General features: G+C 45.8%; 1 protein-coding gene across 1 annotated transcript in view; it reads right to left on the reverse strand.

The window, feature by feature from the left end:
• Positions 1-7,027, reverse strand: part of Ahcy (adenosylhomocysteinase) — a 15,175-nt gene extending 8,148 nt beyond the window's left edge. The window contains exons 1-2 of the mRNA XM_013011020.1: positions 6,914-7,027; positions 710-900 (exon numbers count right to left, since the gene is read on the reverse strand). Coding sequence (XP_012866474.1) covers positions 710-900; positions 6,914-6,941 — 219 coding nt within the window. The 5' untranslated portion in view covers positions 6,942-7,027. The remainder of the gene's footprint in view (positions 1-709; positions 901-6,913) is intronic.
• Between the last annotated feature and the right edge of the window lie 8,991 nt (positions 7,028-16,018).

The raw sequence follows: 16,018 nt of genomic DNA on the forward strand, positions 1-16,018 counted from the left end.
ACGCCTGTAATCCTAGCTACTCAGGAGGCTGAGATCTGAGGATCGCGGTTCAAAGCCAGCCCGGGCAGGAAAGACCATGAGACTCCTATCTCCAATAAACCACCAGAAAACCGGAAGTGGCGCTGTAGCTCAAGGGGTAGAGCGCTCGCCTTGAGCTGAAGAGCTGAGGGACAGCGCCCAGGCCCAGAGTTCAAGCCCCACAACTGACAAAAAAAAAAAGGAGCAAAAAGGGCTACCGTGTGTTCTCTCCTAGACAGAGAATGTATGTTGAAAATAAAGAGGTATGAGCCCTGGAGTGCTCTGTTGACTTTGCTGCCATGCCCTGCCCTGCCCCTCAGTAAGAGATCTTGATAGACATGATTCAGGCTAAAGCCATCTGAACAGTCCATACGTCTGTCAACTATAATTAGTTGAGGAGAAGTACATGCTCCTAGGAGGACCAGTAAAAACCAGTTCTTAGATGACTAAATGGGGGGATGACTAAATGGGACACGGGGGTTGAATTTTTCCAGGTAGAACTCTCAGTCAAGAGGACATATTGAGTGCAGTCTAGGAGAAAATCTGTGGAACACTCACCACAAAGGATAGCAACACTTGCAGATGGAGAGAGAAGACCCAAGTGACAAGGAGACGAGCCCCTGTTGGCCACAGGTGTTCCCACCCCTCCAGTCTTCTTCCCTAGCGGAGCCCAGGCAGCTACAGGCCTCACCTCAGCACCCAGGGCGACAAGAGTCTCAATGAGGACTGCTGTCTCCACAGTCATGTGCAGACAGCCAGCAATCCGAGCACCCTTCAGCGGCTTGGAGGCAGAGTACATCTCTCGCATGCGCATCAGGCCCGGCATCTCGTTCTCTGCAATGTCCAGGGCCTTGCGTCCCCAGGCAGCCAGGCTGATGTCCGCTGCAGGGGCAAGATGAATTAGAGTCTTATGAGCCACCTCCTTCCACCAACCATGAAGCACCAGTCACTAAGGACCTGATTCACATATGGACATATAACTCTATTTTTTTTCTTTGGGGTCCAGTCATGGGGCCTGACCTCTGGGCCTGGGCGCTGTCCTTCAGCTCTTTAGCTCAAGGTTAGCGCTCTACCATTTGAGCCACAGCACCACTTCCGGCTTTTTTCCTTTTGCTTATGTGGTGCTGAGGAATCGAACCCAGGGCCTCAGGCATGCAAGGCAAGTGCTCTACCACTGAGCCACCTTCCCAGCCCCGGACATATAACTCTTGAGTATGACAACTTGTCATTCTCTGATTCAATAAGCATGTAGGGAACTAAGACAGTCTAAAAAGAAAGACCTACTCATGCCTATAATCATAGTTACTCAGAAGGCTCAGATCTGAGGACCATAGTTCAAAGCCAGCTCAGGCAAGAAAGTCCATGAGACTATTACCTCCAATTAACTACCAAAAGCCAGAAATGGAGCTATGGCTCAAGTGATAGAACTCTAGCCTTGAGCAAAAACAAAGCTAAGGGATAGCACCCAGGCCCTGAGTTCAAGCCCCAGGACTAGCACACATGCATGTGTGCAGGCACGCACGCGCACACACAGACACACAAACACACACAGAAGACATGACCTGGTTCCTGCCCAACTTTAGCTTACCATCTTAGGGAAAACAAATTTAATCAAAGATTATGCAAATATACGAAAATCAAAGACAAATGACTCTGTAAACTAGCTAACATATTCTTCCCACTCCCCCTTTCTTCCTCTGATACCTGCCTATCAACCTCCAGGTCATTCCTCAGACCCTAGTGATCCGAGATCCTGGCTTCTATTTTCCTTTCCAAGTAGTCACTCTTAGTGATTCAATACTCATAAATACAATTCAACAGCTTGGACTTGACACAGTTCTTGATCTCCTTAATGTTTTGGACATCCTTCTTCCCCACATTCCTTTTCATGCAAATGGAACTCCTAAGTGGCCACTCTGCCCCAGAGGAGATAGAACGAATTTGAGAGGAAAAGCTTAGATTCTGCCCATCAACCAAAGAGGTATAAGTAGGGTGAGAATGAAAGAGAGAAAGGACTATGTAGAAAATTTAATATAACCATTGCTAATAAAACTAAGCCAGTATGCTTGCTACAGTGCATGTAAATAATTTTGGAGAGTAGGGAATAATCAATGGTAGGGACAAGCAAGGCCCTAGGTTCTATCTCTAGCACCAAAACAAATGAACAGTTTCAATGGTGAAATATTCTACTCCTGCTGCATCTCAGCACAGCTATTTCTTCCTACCACCCATACTCTGATTTCCTGGTAGCCCATCAGCCATGATAGCTCTCCCTGGAAAAGCTGGATTTCAAGCAATCTACTCCAACCACGTCTCATCTTCCCAGCTTTCTGCCTGCAGAACCCCAAAGCCAATAGGCTACAGCCAGTCAAGCCAGAATTTCTCACCGTTAATCTTCTACTGCCCCTCACCACACTCACTTCCATAGTCTCTGCCCACCACCTCTGCCCTCTGTTCCGTCCCTCTGAGCAGACTTGGCACAGCTCCCACCCTAGTTAAACACCAACTGTTCTACTGCACATAAATGGACCTCACAGGAGGATTACAACCACACTGAGTGGTGTAGTTTACTTGCCCTTAAATCTCACAAGACACACAAGCACGTTCATATAATCCTTCCTATAATATTCTCCTCATACTTTGCTCCCCCATTTTCCCCAAACCTCCAACACCTTTTCAGCAACTGACAAGCCTGCTTCACAAAGCATTCAGATTAAGAACCATGCCACTCTTCTTCCCTGCACGGTTTCCCTCAGCTTTAATCCCCCGACCTCCTTTACGGTCTTACTACTCCACTGAAAGTGCTCTCCTCAAGCTGTCCAAGTCTGACACCCCATAGCTGACTGCCAGTTACTAAAGTTCATGCTTCTCCCGGCAGCAGCTACCCCACCAATTACTCCCTCTCTCCTGAAACTTTACTTGGCTTCAGACTTAGTCCTGTTTTCCTCCTACTTCCTGACTCCTCTACATCCAACTGGCTCTAACAGCTGGAAGCCCTCAGGGCTCCATCTCTCTCTTCTCCAACTCTTGCCAAATAAGTTAATCCATTCTTCCAGCATTAAATACCTTTTCTATGGTGATGACGCCCACACATTTATTTCCATAATCCAACTGCAGGCCCAGCATCTGTACATGGATGTGCAACTCAATCTATTAAATATCAAGTGTGAGCTCTCATGACTCCTGGGCCACAGAGTCAATCTCTCCATTTTAGGAAATGAAACCACCATTCACCAGCTACTCTGCCAAAAACTTGTGCAATTCCTTGATTTCTCATTTCCAGTTTCATCTTCTTCAGCATGTTTTTAGTTGACCATCCTAAATACAAAAGCAATCCAACACAATTTACCAGTCCCATCTAAACTGACATTTCTCAAGTGGACCACTGAAGCAGCCTTTGTGTTCCTCCTGTTACCAAATACCATGTTCGGACAACAGCCAAGAGGGAAGGGAAAGCCTTCACAAGAGTGTCATACCACCTCCACTGGTCTTCTTCCCCTCTTAGGAGGTATGTATCAACCATATCTTGTCTTTAGACAAGATAAAGTAATTCTCACTCCAGGGCTTTAATACAAGCCTGGAAAGCTCCTCAAGACAATTAAGGGGGTGGGAAAGTGGCTCAGTGGTAGAGCACTTGCCTTGCATGCCTGAGGCCCTGGGTTCGATTACCCAGCACCACATAAGCAAAAAGAAAAAAAAGCCGGAAGTGGCGCTGTGGCTCAAGTGGTAAAGCGCTAGCCTTGAGCTGAAGAGGCCTAGAGTTCAGGCCCAACAACCGGATCAAAAAAAAAAAAGATCAAAATTATCTCAAATGGACAGGCTTTATAAGCTCACACCATATAAAAAGTTAATTCAAGCCAGGCACCAGGAGCTCACACCTGTAATCCAGGCAACTCAGGAGGCTGAGATCTGAGGATCACTGTTCAAAGCCAGCCCAAGCTGGAAAGTTCATGAGACTCATATCTCCAATTAGCCCCCCCAAAAACCTAACAGTGGAGCTGTGGCTCAAGTGGTAGAGCATTAGCCATGAGCATAAAAGCTCAAGGATAATGTCCAGGCCCTGAGATCAAACCCCAAGACTAGGGGCTGGGAAGATGGCTCAGTGGTAGAGCGCTTGCCTTGCATGCCTGAGGCCCTGGGTTCGATTCCTCAGCACCACATAAGCAAAAAGAAAAAAGCCGGAGTGGCGCTGTGGCTCAAGTGGTAAAGCACTAGCCTTGAGCTGAAGAGCTGAGGGACAGCGCCCAGGCCCAGAGTTCAGGCCCCACGTCCGGACCCAAAAAATAAATAAATAAAAACAAACCCCAAGACTAAACAAAATTAAGTACACACACACACAGAATGAAAACAAACGGAATGTATCTCTGTTGAAGAAACAGAAGATGCAAGGTTGATTCAGACAGAATTTTTCTCCCAAGAAGGGTAGGGTTCCTCTAGTTTTAAAAGGGGTATCATCTGAAGATTCGATTTTTCTCTGAAAAAAATTCCATTAGCCAAGTAGTGGTACATGCTATAAATCTAAGGCAGAAGGATCTTGAGTTCAAGGACATCCTAGGCTACATAGTGAAAATCTATCGCAAAAAAAAATGAACAAAACCCACTGGCAGCTGAACAGATTTGTGAAGCAAGAGACCTGTGAAGAGGGAAAGGAAGGAGACTAAAATTGCAATGGCTGCATGAAGGAAAATGGCAGATCTCCTCACATAAAATGGAGATAATAAGGGCTGGGAAGGTGGCTCAGTGGTAGAGTGCTTGCCTTGCATGCATGAGGCCCTCAGTTTGATTCCTCAGCACCACATAAGCAGAAAAAGGCGGAAGTGGCACTATGGCTCAAGTGGTAGAGCGCTAGCCTTGAGCTGAAGAGCTGAGGGACAGCACCCAGGACCAGAGTTCAGGCCCCATGACCGACAAAGGAAAAAAAAAAAATGGAGACAATATTACATTATCTGCATGCATGTCTATCTCAAGCTTCTCCTTGGGTCACCTTTCTATCTCCAGTGTCCAATAGGGCCTGACGCAGCAAAAGAGGTCAGCAAATGTTTATTGACCACATCGGTTGTTACAACTACATGAGAAAAGATTCATGAAAAGGGCAGACATGGGACAAGGGTGACCAAAAAAAAAAAAAAAAAAAATCCAAACTTCACTGAAATCACATTATTTGTCAACAGGAAAGAGCCCCAAAAGGGGTTTGCCCAGGTTCCATAGCCTGGCAGTAGAAGAGGCAAAACCTCCAAGGGCTAGAGAAGGGACCCTTTCAAGGCCTTCCTATAAGGGACAATGGGTTCCGTGATATCCTAAGCTCCCACCACTCCACTACCACCTGTCTCTCCAGCTAAAAGTAAATTCCATCATGGCAGCTGTGCCAGTCCCAAAGTTCTCCATGGAAGCCTCAACTTTCAATGTATAAGAGTTGCTGGTGCTCCAAGTTCTGGACCTTTTGGTACCCTGGAAAGCTGACAGCTTCAGAAGTGATAGGAACACCTGTCAAGAAGAAGCAAGACCCTCTCAAGACCTTAGTTTCTTGTCTGTAGAGTGAGGCTAACTATTCGTAATCTTGCTGTGGTTCCCAGGATTACAGAAGAAGCCAAATGGGCAAAGTGTGGCACACAGCATTCCCTCCCTGATGAAAATGTCCTGAGCTGATCCTTTCATCACCAAGATTCCTACTCCAAATCTGGCTGTTTCTCCCACCCACTTCCCTCAATCTCTCCAGTGTAAATTCTTATTCTAGCTCTTCTACAGATGCCACCTTGACTTAACCTTTATGGGCTTCAACATCACCTGAAGACAATGATCTACTCTGGTGGCTACTTCATAACCTACTATTTTAACAGAATCTACAAGTCACTTGTTCAAGTTTTTTTCTTCTAATGGGAGATAACTGCATTAACACAATCATCATCTACACAGCAAATGCTCAATAAGTGTTGATATCTCTTTCTGTTTAATGGTGTCTTGAGTTTATTTCAACAGCTAAATTTTAGCCAGCCTAAATTGGCTGTTGTTTTCAGTAGGGTCTCACTGTGTAGCCCAGATTGGCCTCAAAAGCAATCCTCTCGCTTCAGCCTCCACAGTGTTGCGATTATCAGACCGGACCCAAACTGTTTTTTGCTGAAATTACATTAGGATTGTTCCAAGTGTGTTCACTTGCATTGGGTTTTTTAGCCCACTCGGAAGTCTAGATGCCCAGAGTTTAAATCCTGCTCCACCATTTCCTAGCTCTAAGGATTTGGGCAAATGATCTCTGCCTCTCTCGATAAATGTGTTAATCTAGGCTCAGGTGTGCTCATGCCACAGTAAATGTTCAATGAACTTTCACTGTCATGATAACAGGATTTGTTTTTCAAACTCCAAATTTTCTTGGGTTTGTCGGCCCAACTATCCCCTTTGGCCAGGTGGATAACACCACCTACAGAGAAACCAGCCCAAAATCTCCGGTGCACGCGGTCCAGTCCCGCCCGCTAGCTTCCAGGCCTCTCCTCCCTAGTGCTCGCAGAGCCAGTGCCCTGCCCCGCCCTGCAGGAGGCCTAGGATCACCCAGCTGACCAGGTGGCAAGCTCGGGTGCCCAGGGCTGGTTGCGCGGTTCAGAGAGTGGCAGACTGTGCTTCCCCTACTCGCCCCTGCCGCCTCTTTGAGGGACTCCCAACTAGACCTAGACTGATAGCCCGCGCAACGACAAAGGGCGCGCGCCGCACGGCATCTTGGGACCTGTAGTCCGCCGCGGCCTCCTCGGAGGCACTGGCCGAAGCGCGAGGACTACAATCCCCACGCAAACCCGCGCGGGCAGGAACACGCCGAGCCTGTGATTCTAGGGATTCTGGGCGGCCGCCTTCAGAGACAAGCCTGGCCGGCGGCGAGTAGCGGCGTCAGGATGCAGGTCCTGGAACTCACCGACTTTGTAGGGCAGTTTTTCAGACATGCCGGCGGCGCTTCCGCACACAGTGCTGTACAGGAGAGAAAGGGGCCGAGCCTGAGACGGAGCACTGGACCGGCGGCGTGGGCAGGGAATTGCGCGCCGCGCCGGCGTCTTTAAATATCCTCAGTATATTTGCATATTCATGAGTCAAGCTGAGGCTGAGCCGTTTGGGGCGGAACCCAGCGCACGGGGGCGGGGCCTAACCAGACTTTGAACCCTACTGAGGAGAGCGCAGATGTTGCTCTATTGCTGCCCTTGGACTTCTGACACCCGTCCCAAAGGAAGTGAGAGAAGAGGCATTGCTGTCCTTTCTTGGATTCAGTTAGTGAATCTGATGACAACCAAGCCAGCCAGTTTACCTACTCAATCCTGTTTCCTCAGATACCTACTACACACCAGACCTTTCCCCATCCCTAAGTCATTATCAGAGCTCCCAGTTTGGGTAAACAGGCATGCACTTCTTTATACTTTTTCATTGAAGTCATTGTACACTCTGTAGGATTCTGTGTTAAAACACTTTTTATAAGGCAGGCGATGGTGGCTCACGCCTGATCCATCTTAGCTACTCAGGAGGCTGAGATCTGAGGATCGCGGTTCAAAGCCAGCCCGGGCAGAAAAGTCCCCATGAGCCGGCGCTATGGCTCAAGTGGTGGTAAAGCACTACCTTGAGCACAAAGAGACTCAGGAACAGTGACCAGGCCAAACATTCAAGCCCCACAACGACAAAACAACAAAAACAAATTGACAACACCTGGTGCCAGTAGCACAAGGGATGAGGGACCACATGACAGGAGTCATATGACAAGGAGGTCATGTGATGGAGGATCCTGTGGGAAATATGTGGCAGGGTCACGTGACACGGCTCCTGTGTTTGGGTCATGTATGTGGTCACATGATCTAGATCACTGTCATGTGGTGGGGTAACCTGATCAAGTCACTTTGGGGCCACATGACATGGGGATCGTGGTCAGGGGTGGTATGGTGAGATAGGTCATATGATGTGATCTTTGGGTCATGTGGCATTTTGGGGGGTCACATGATGCGGAGACGTGACCCGGAGTCACGTGGTTGTGGGTCACGTGATACTGGATCACCTGCCGTTTGGCATCATGTGCTTGGGGTCAGGTGATTTGGTCATGTGTTTGTGGTCTTGTGATCCAGGTCACGTGAAATCTTATGTATGGAGCCATGTGATAGTATATATTGTGATAAAGGTCACGTGATACGGATCATGTGATGTGGAAGTTGCATAGTGGCAAGTGATGAGGGTCTAGGGTCACAAGATACAATAGAGATAAGAAGCTGTAATCCTAGCTACTCAGGAGTCTGAGATTTGAGGGTCCCTGTTTAAAGCCAGGGGCAGGAAAGTCCCTGAGACCCTCATCTCCAATTAACCACCAGAAAAATCAGAAGTGGTACTGTGGCTCAAGTGGTAGAGCACTAGCTTTGAGCTGAAGAGCTGAAGGACCCCACCAAGGCCCATAGTTCAGGCCCCAAGACCCAGAAAAATAAGAACATCACTTAACATGGTAACAAGAAATGATATAAAATCATTTGCATTGAAACTGTTAGCCCAGAGGCCTCCTCCCTGGTGGCTGAACATGCTCTTTCCCTAGGCTACACTAGGCCCCTGTAGTAAAGGCAGTAAATGATTAACCCCTACCTCCTTTTCCTGAGAGAGCACCCTGTTGGGATATCTACGACCATATAAGGCAGCAAGATCCCCCACATCCCCGAGGTCATACAGGTCACCTGAGATGATAGATAGCTGGCACTTCTTACTTCCTCTCACCTGGTGAGATGGGGTCTTGCAGGTCCCCTTACTGGCAATAAACCTTTCCTTTGTTCTTCCTACCTGGATGTCCATGTGGTTTTTCTGGTTGGGTCTAACCTAGGCTAACAGAAACAATCATACGTAGCCTTTAATACATTACAAGCGCTCATTGTATGTACACAATGAACATTTGTACACAAACTAAGTACAGGACTGGAGGGAACTATGGCTTTTTGCTGTCCCAAGTCTGTCCACCTGGGAGGTCTGGTACTGCAGGGATCTATTTGGGGATAGGGAAGCCGTGAGGGTTCTGTGGAAGCAGAAGTGGAAGGAGCTGATGAGCCAGCCTTTTAAATCACTGAAATTTCCTCAGCCTCAACCCTCCCACACGGATGTTAACTGCTAGACAACTTAAGTGCTGAGACCAGCAGACAGAGATCTAGGTTTCCATTATTCTCCCACTCCATTGGAGATCTCAGTGATCTCTTTGCTACTCCATTCTGACACAGTTGAGAGCTATCTACAGACTCAGATGCTGGGGCCATGAAGGATAAGTGCCAACCTGTATGGTCTCCAAGCTTCAGGGTTCATTGAAGACAACAGTGGTCTCGTAGCACACAAAGAAGGGAAACTTCTGAAGTCAATAACTGACCCTTGACCACAACCTACATACATTCCCAACCTGACCAACAGTAACTATAAGAGACTTGAACTAGTTTTCTTCTTTCTGAGTGGTACTGGGGATTGAGTCCGGTCCACTGAGTAGGTGGGAAGATGTTTGACTGTTGAGCTAGCACACCTCAAGTTTGCCACTGTGCCTAGACCTGCCTGAATACTAAGGATACTTTCACTAAAGCAATACAGGTAATTAAAACCTCATCGCTGGCTTGGGCTCAAGTGTGCATATCCCAATGCAGAATCAGCAGAAAAAAAATAGACAACATGACTCATCTAAAAGTTAGCAATTCTACAATAACAAACTTGAAAGATAATGAAAAGTATGAAATCCCAAAGTACTAAAAATAAATAAATAAGAAAATGATCAATGAAATTAAAGACACCCATAACACCTGAATTAATTCAAAGAGAATAAAAATAAACAATGTAGGAAATGAAAGAGGAATCCAATTAAAAAATATAGGCATCCTAACAAAAATCAAATTAAAGTCCTGGAAATAAAAAGCTGGGTGCCAGTGGCTCATTTCTGTAACCCTAGCTACTCAGGAGGCTGAAATCTGAGAATTGAATTCCAAAGCCAGACTAGGCAGGAAAGTCTTTGACTTACCTCCAACTAACCAGCGGAAAAATCAAGAAATGGAGCTGTGGCTCAAAGTGGTAGAGCACTAATTTTGAGCAAAAAAGTTCAGAGATAGCACCCAGGTCCTGAGTTCAAGCCCCATAACCATCCAAAAACAAAAACAAAAAGCTCAATAAATCAAATAAGAAAGCGCAGTTGACAGCCTCATCAATAAATCAAGTAGCAAACAGAATATCACTGGGCCCTGATATTTCATGCTGTAATTAATCCTAGTTAGGAGGCTGAGATCTGAAGATTGAAATTCAAAGCCAGCCTGGGCAGGAAAGCCCATGAGACCTATTTCCAATAAACTACTCAGAAAAAAACCGTGAGTGGTACTGTGACTCAAAGCACAAAGAGGCTCAGAGACAGTACCCAGGTCCTGAGTTCAAAGCCCAAGACCAGGAAAGAAAAGGAAAGGAAAAGGGAAAGAAAGAAAGGAAGGAAGGAAGGGAGGGAGGGAAGGAGGGAGGGAGGGAGGGAGGGAGGAAAGAAAGAAAGAGAAAAAAGAAAAGAGAATATCAAGGCTCAAAGACAAGTTAGATGAATTAGAACACTCAGAAAATAACAAAGTGGGGGGGGGGAATAAGTATATGCTGAGCATATAAAAGCCAAACATATAAAGACCAAACACAAAGTTGCTCACATTTGTAATTGTAGATACTTGAGATATTGAGATTGGATGATGATGGTTTTTTTTTTTTTTTGTCGGTCGTAGAGCTTGAACTCTGGGCCTGGGCGCTGTCCCTCAGCTCTTCAGCTCAAGGAGAGCGCTCTACCACTTGAGCTACAGCGCCACTTCCAGTTTTCTGGTAGTTTATTGGAGATAGGAGTCTCATGGTCTCTCCTGCCCGGGCTGGCTTTGAACCTCGATCCTCAGATCTCAGCCTCCTGAGTAGATAGGATTACAGGTGTGAGCCACCAGCGCCCGGCTTGGATGATGATGGTTTGAGGCAAGCCCAGGCAAAAAGTTCATGAGTTCCCATCTCAATCAACAGCTAGACACAATGAGTGTGCCTGTTATCCCCCGCTATGTAGGCAGCTGATTAAGATGACCATTGTTTCAAGCTAGGCTGAGCATCTCAACAGAAAAAGTTGGGCATGGTAGCATGTACTTAGCATCTCAACTGTGGTGGGAAAAATATGTAGAAGGATCATAATACAAGCTAGCCCAGAAAAAAAAAAAGTGAGGCCCTATCGCAAAAATAATCAGAGCAAGGCAGGTACTATGGCCTGAAATCCTAGCTTCTCCGGAGGCTGAACTCTGAGGATCAACATTTGAAATCAGCCCAAGCAGGAATGTCTTATCTCTTCTCTCCACTAAACTTCTCAGGAAAAGCTGAAGTGGGCTGTGACTCAAGTGGTGGAGCACTAGCCTTGAACGAAAGAAACTCAAGAGCAGAATCCAGGCCCTGAGTTCAAGCCCCAGGATTTGCACCAAAAATAAATAAATAAAAAATCCAAAGCTATGCAATACAGAAAAGAAGAGGTATAAGCTAAAAGCATAGAAACATAAATAACAACAGAAAATTTCCTAAAAATCTTAGAACAGAGATGGTTGTTCAAGTACAGAGTCTTGCTTGCCTGCCTTCCTTCCTTCTTTCCTTCCTTCCTTTCTTCTTTCCTTCTTCCTCTCTCTTTTTCTCTCTTCTTTCTTTTCTTTTCTTTCTCCCTTTTCCATGCTTCCCTCAAGCCTATAAATATCTCATCTCAGACTCCTAAGTGCTGGAATTACAAGTGTATGCCATTATGCCCAACTGAATTTCTGATTTTTTTTTTTTTGGTCGATCGTGGGACTTGAACTCTGGGCTTGGGTGCTGTCCCTGCACTCTTCAGCTCAAGGCCAGCGCTCTACCCCTTGAGCCACAGCACCACTTCCGGTTTTCTAGTGGTTTAAGAGTCTCATGGACTGGAGCTGGGAAGGTGGCTCAGTGGTAGAGTGTTTGCCTTGCATGCATGAGGCCCTGGGTTCAATTCCTCAGCACCACATAAGCAAAAAGCCGGAAGTGGCGCTGTGGCTCAAGTGGTAGAGCGTTAGCCTTGAGCTGAAGAGCTAAGGGACAGCACCTAGGCCCAGAGTTCAGGCCCCACGACCGGACCCAAAAAAAAAAAAAAAGAGTCTCATGGACTTTCCTGCTCAGCCTCCAGAGTAAGCTAGGATTACAGGCGTGAACCACCAGCTCAAACCTGGCTTGTGTGTGTGCCAGTACAAGGGCTTGAACTCAGGGCCTGGGTACTGTCCCCTTGCTCTTTCACTTGAGGCTAGCTTTCTACTACTTGGGCCAGAGCTCTACTTTTAGCTTTTGGTTACTAAATTGGAGATAAGAGTCTCATGGATTTTCCTGCCCCAGCTGGCTTCAAACAATGATTCTCAGATCTCAATCTCCTGAGTAGCCTGGATTACAGGTATGAATAAGCTGGCTGACTTTTCTTTTTGTAAGACTATTGTTCCCAGTATTTTGTTACAGTGAGATATCCCTCCTCTTTTATTTTCAGGAACGGACTGTACGTAACTTGTATAAATTGTTCTTTCTTTCTTCTTCTTTTTTTCTTTTTCTTTTTTTTTTTTGCCAGTCATGGGGCCTGAATTCTGGGCCTGGGCGCTGTCCTTCAGCTCTTCAGCTCAAGGCTAGTGCTCTACCACTTAAGCCACAGCGCCACTTCCAGCTTTTTCTGCTTATGTGGTGCTGAGGAATCAAACCCAGGGCCTCATGTGTGCAAGGCAAGCACTCTACCACTGAGCCACCTTCCCAGCCCTTTTTTTTAAAAGCCGGTTGTGAGGCCTGAACTATGAACCTGGGCGCTGTCCCTCAGCTCTTCAGCTCAAGGCTAGCACTCTACCACTTGAGCCACAGTGCCACTTCCGGCTTTTTCTGATTATGTGGTACTGAGGAATCGAACCCAGGGCCTTATGCATGTAAGGCAAGCACTCTACCACTGAGCCACCTTCCCAAACCTGTTCTTTCAGTCTTTAGTAGAATTCAGTGAAACTATCTGGACCTTGATGTTTCCTTTTTGAGAATTTATATTTATTGACTTTCTTATTATGGTACTGGAGATTGAATGCAGGGCCTTGTATACACTCAGCAAAGTGCTTTACTACTTGAGTCTTTACCACACACCTAGTCTTTTGGCTTGTATTTTGTTTTTGAGATAGAGTCCTATTATCTTCTCCCACCTAGCCTCAAACATATGTCCTCTGTCTCTGCCTCTCAAATCGCTGAAATCACTGTGTGACATGGGCCACCACACCGTTTCTTTCTTGAGATTTTTAAATATGAAGTCAATTTCTTTAATAGTTAAAAGGCTACTTTAAGGAAAGGTATTGGTGGTTTAAGCCTGTAGCTGCTCAGGATGCTGAGATCTGAAGATCATGGTTTAAAATCAGCTCAGGCAGAAAAGTCTGTAATACTCTCACCTCCAAGTAAGCACCACAAAGGCAGAATGCTAGCCTTAAGCAAAAAAGCTCCAGGACAGCGCCCAGGCCCTGAGTTCAAGCCCCAGGACCAGCACACACACACACACAAAAAAAAGTCTAATCATCTACTTCATGTTGGGTGAGTTGTAGTTATTCCTTTTTTTTTTTTTTTTTTTTGGTCGTGGAGCCTGAACTCTGGGCCTGGGCGCTGTCCCTCAGCTCTTCAGCTCAAGGAGAGCGCTCTACCACTTGAGCTACAGCGCCATTTCCGGTTTTCTGGTGGTTTATTGGAGATAGGAGTCTCACGGTCTCTCCTGCCCGGGCTGGCTTTGAACCGCGATCCTCAGATCTCAGCCTCCTGAGTAGCTAGGATTACAGGCGTGAGCCACCAGCGCCCGGCTGTTCCTATTCAATTTTTTTTAAATGAACAATGGTCCATTTTGCTGAAGTTGTCAAATGTATGTGTACAGTTATTTGTGATATTCCCTTATCATCTTTTTGACGTCTGTAGCATCTATATAATGTGTGTGTATAAGTGTGTGTGTGTGTGTGTGTGCGTGCACGCACGTGCCTGGTGTTCTTGCTAAGGTTTTTTACTCAAGGCTGGCACTCTACCACTTGAGCCATAACTCCATTTCCAACTTATTGATGGCTAACTGGAGACACAATGTCTTCTCAGATTTGTCTGCCTTTTCTGTCTTTGATCCTCAATCCTCAGATCACAGCTTCCTGAAGTAGCTAGGATTACAAGCATGAGCCAACAGCACCAGCTTTTTCTGCATTGTAGAAGTGAGTATTTATCTTATTGATTTGAGACTTCTATTCTGATGCATTTAGTGTTATAAAATTCCTTTTCCATATTTGGTATGTATTTTGATATGTTGTACTTCCATTTTATTTATTTATTTATTTAAGTTTGCAAGACCTGGGGCTTGAACTCAGGGCCTGGGCCCTGTCTTGAGCTTCTTTTGTTCAAGGCTAGCACTCTACCACTTGAGCCACAACACCAATTTCCGGCCTTTTTCTGTGTATGTGGTACTGAGGAATGGAACCCAGGGCTTCATGCATGCTAGGCAAGCGCTCTATGGCTGAGCCTTCCCAGCCCTGTACTTCCATTTTATTTTATTTTTTGGGTCCGGTCATGGGTCCTGAACTCTGGGTCTGGGCACTGTCCCTCAGCTCTTCAGCTCAAGGTAGCGCTCTACCACTTGAGCCACAGTGCCACTTCTGGCTTTTTTTTTTCTTTTTGCTTATGTGGTGCTGAGAAATCGAACCCAGGGCCTCAGACATGCAAGGCAAGCGCTCTACCACTGAGCCACCTTCCCAGCCCTGTACTTCCATTTTTAATGTTTCTTTTTCTATGCCTTAGATTTCAACTTCCTGAGTAGGTAAGATTACAGGCATGTACCTCCAGTGTCATGCTCAATGTATTTTTAAATTTTCTCTTGAGAATTCCTATGTTGACCTGCGAACAGTTTTGAAGTGTGTTTATAGTTTCCAAGGGTTTGGAGACTTCCCCCTATCATCTGTTATTGCTTTTTACTTTGATTCCATTCTGATCTGAGAACACATTTCATATGATTTCAATTTCTTCCAATTTGTTGAGATTTCTTTTACAAATGGTTGGTTCAATATGTGGTTATTCGTGATATTCAGTCTTCCAGTACTTGAAATAAATGTATATTCTATTGTTGCTGCATACAGTCAATTAGTTTTGGTTGATTATATAGCTGAGTTTTTCCAAATTCTTGACTGATTTTCTGATTGTTCTATCAATGGATGAAAGGGGTATTGCAGTCTCCAACTGTGATTGTGGGTTTATTTCTCCTTTCCAAAGCATCAGCTCCTTTTCTTTTTTTTTTGTCGGTCGTGGGACTTGAACTCTGGGCCTGGGCGCTGTCCCTCAGTTCCTCAGCTCAAGGCGAGCGCTCTACCACTTGAGCTACAGCGCCATTTCCGGTTTTCTGGTGGTTTATTGAAGATAGGTGTCTCACGGTCTCTCCTGCCCAGGCTGGCTTTGAACCATGATCCTCAGATCTCAGCCTCCTGAGTAGCTAGTATTACAGGCATGAGCCACCAGTGCCCGGCCAGCTCCTTTTCTTGTGTGCATACATATTTAGGATTCCTGTGACTTTCTGGTGAATTGACTACTTTTTTATGTGTGTTCTCATCCTGGGGCTTGAATTCAGGGTACTATCTCCAAATTTTTCATGCTCAGGCTAGTGCTTGACCTCTTGAATCACAGCTCCACTTTCGTTTTTGTTTTGTTTTGTTTTTTCTTTTGTAGTCAGTTGGAGACAATGAGTCTCATAGACTTTCTTGCCTGGATTGGCTTCTAAATGATATATTCAGATCTCAGCCTCCTGAGTAGCTAGGATTACAGGCCTGGGACACTAATCCTTGGCAGACTGACCCTTCTGTAGTTCTGTAATGGAAAATACACAAGAAATATGGAGGGTAGGTATGCCTTCTTAGTGTCTGGTGCCGATGGAAACTCAAATCCACGTGGCTTTTCTAGAAGAGAATAATTGTCCTTGTAAGGTTGCTTTTAACTGGATAAACATTTTTTAATTTATTTTATTTTATTTATT

Source organism: Dipodomys ordii, unplaced genomic scaffold (genome assembly GCF_000151885.1).
Source record: "Dipodomys ordii isolate 6190 unplaced genomic scaffold, Dord_2.0 Scaffold13, whole genome shotgun sequence".
In the NCBI taxonomy this organism is placed as follows: Eukaryota; Metazoa; Chordata; class Mammalia; order Rodentia; family Heteromyidae; genus Dipodomys; species Dipodomys ordii.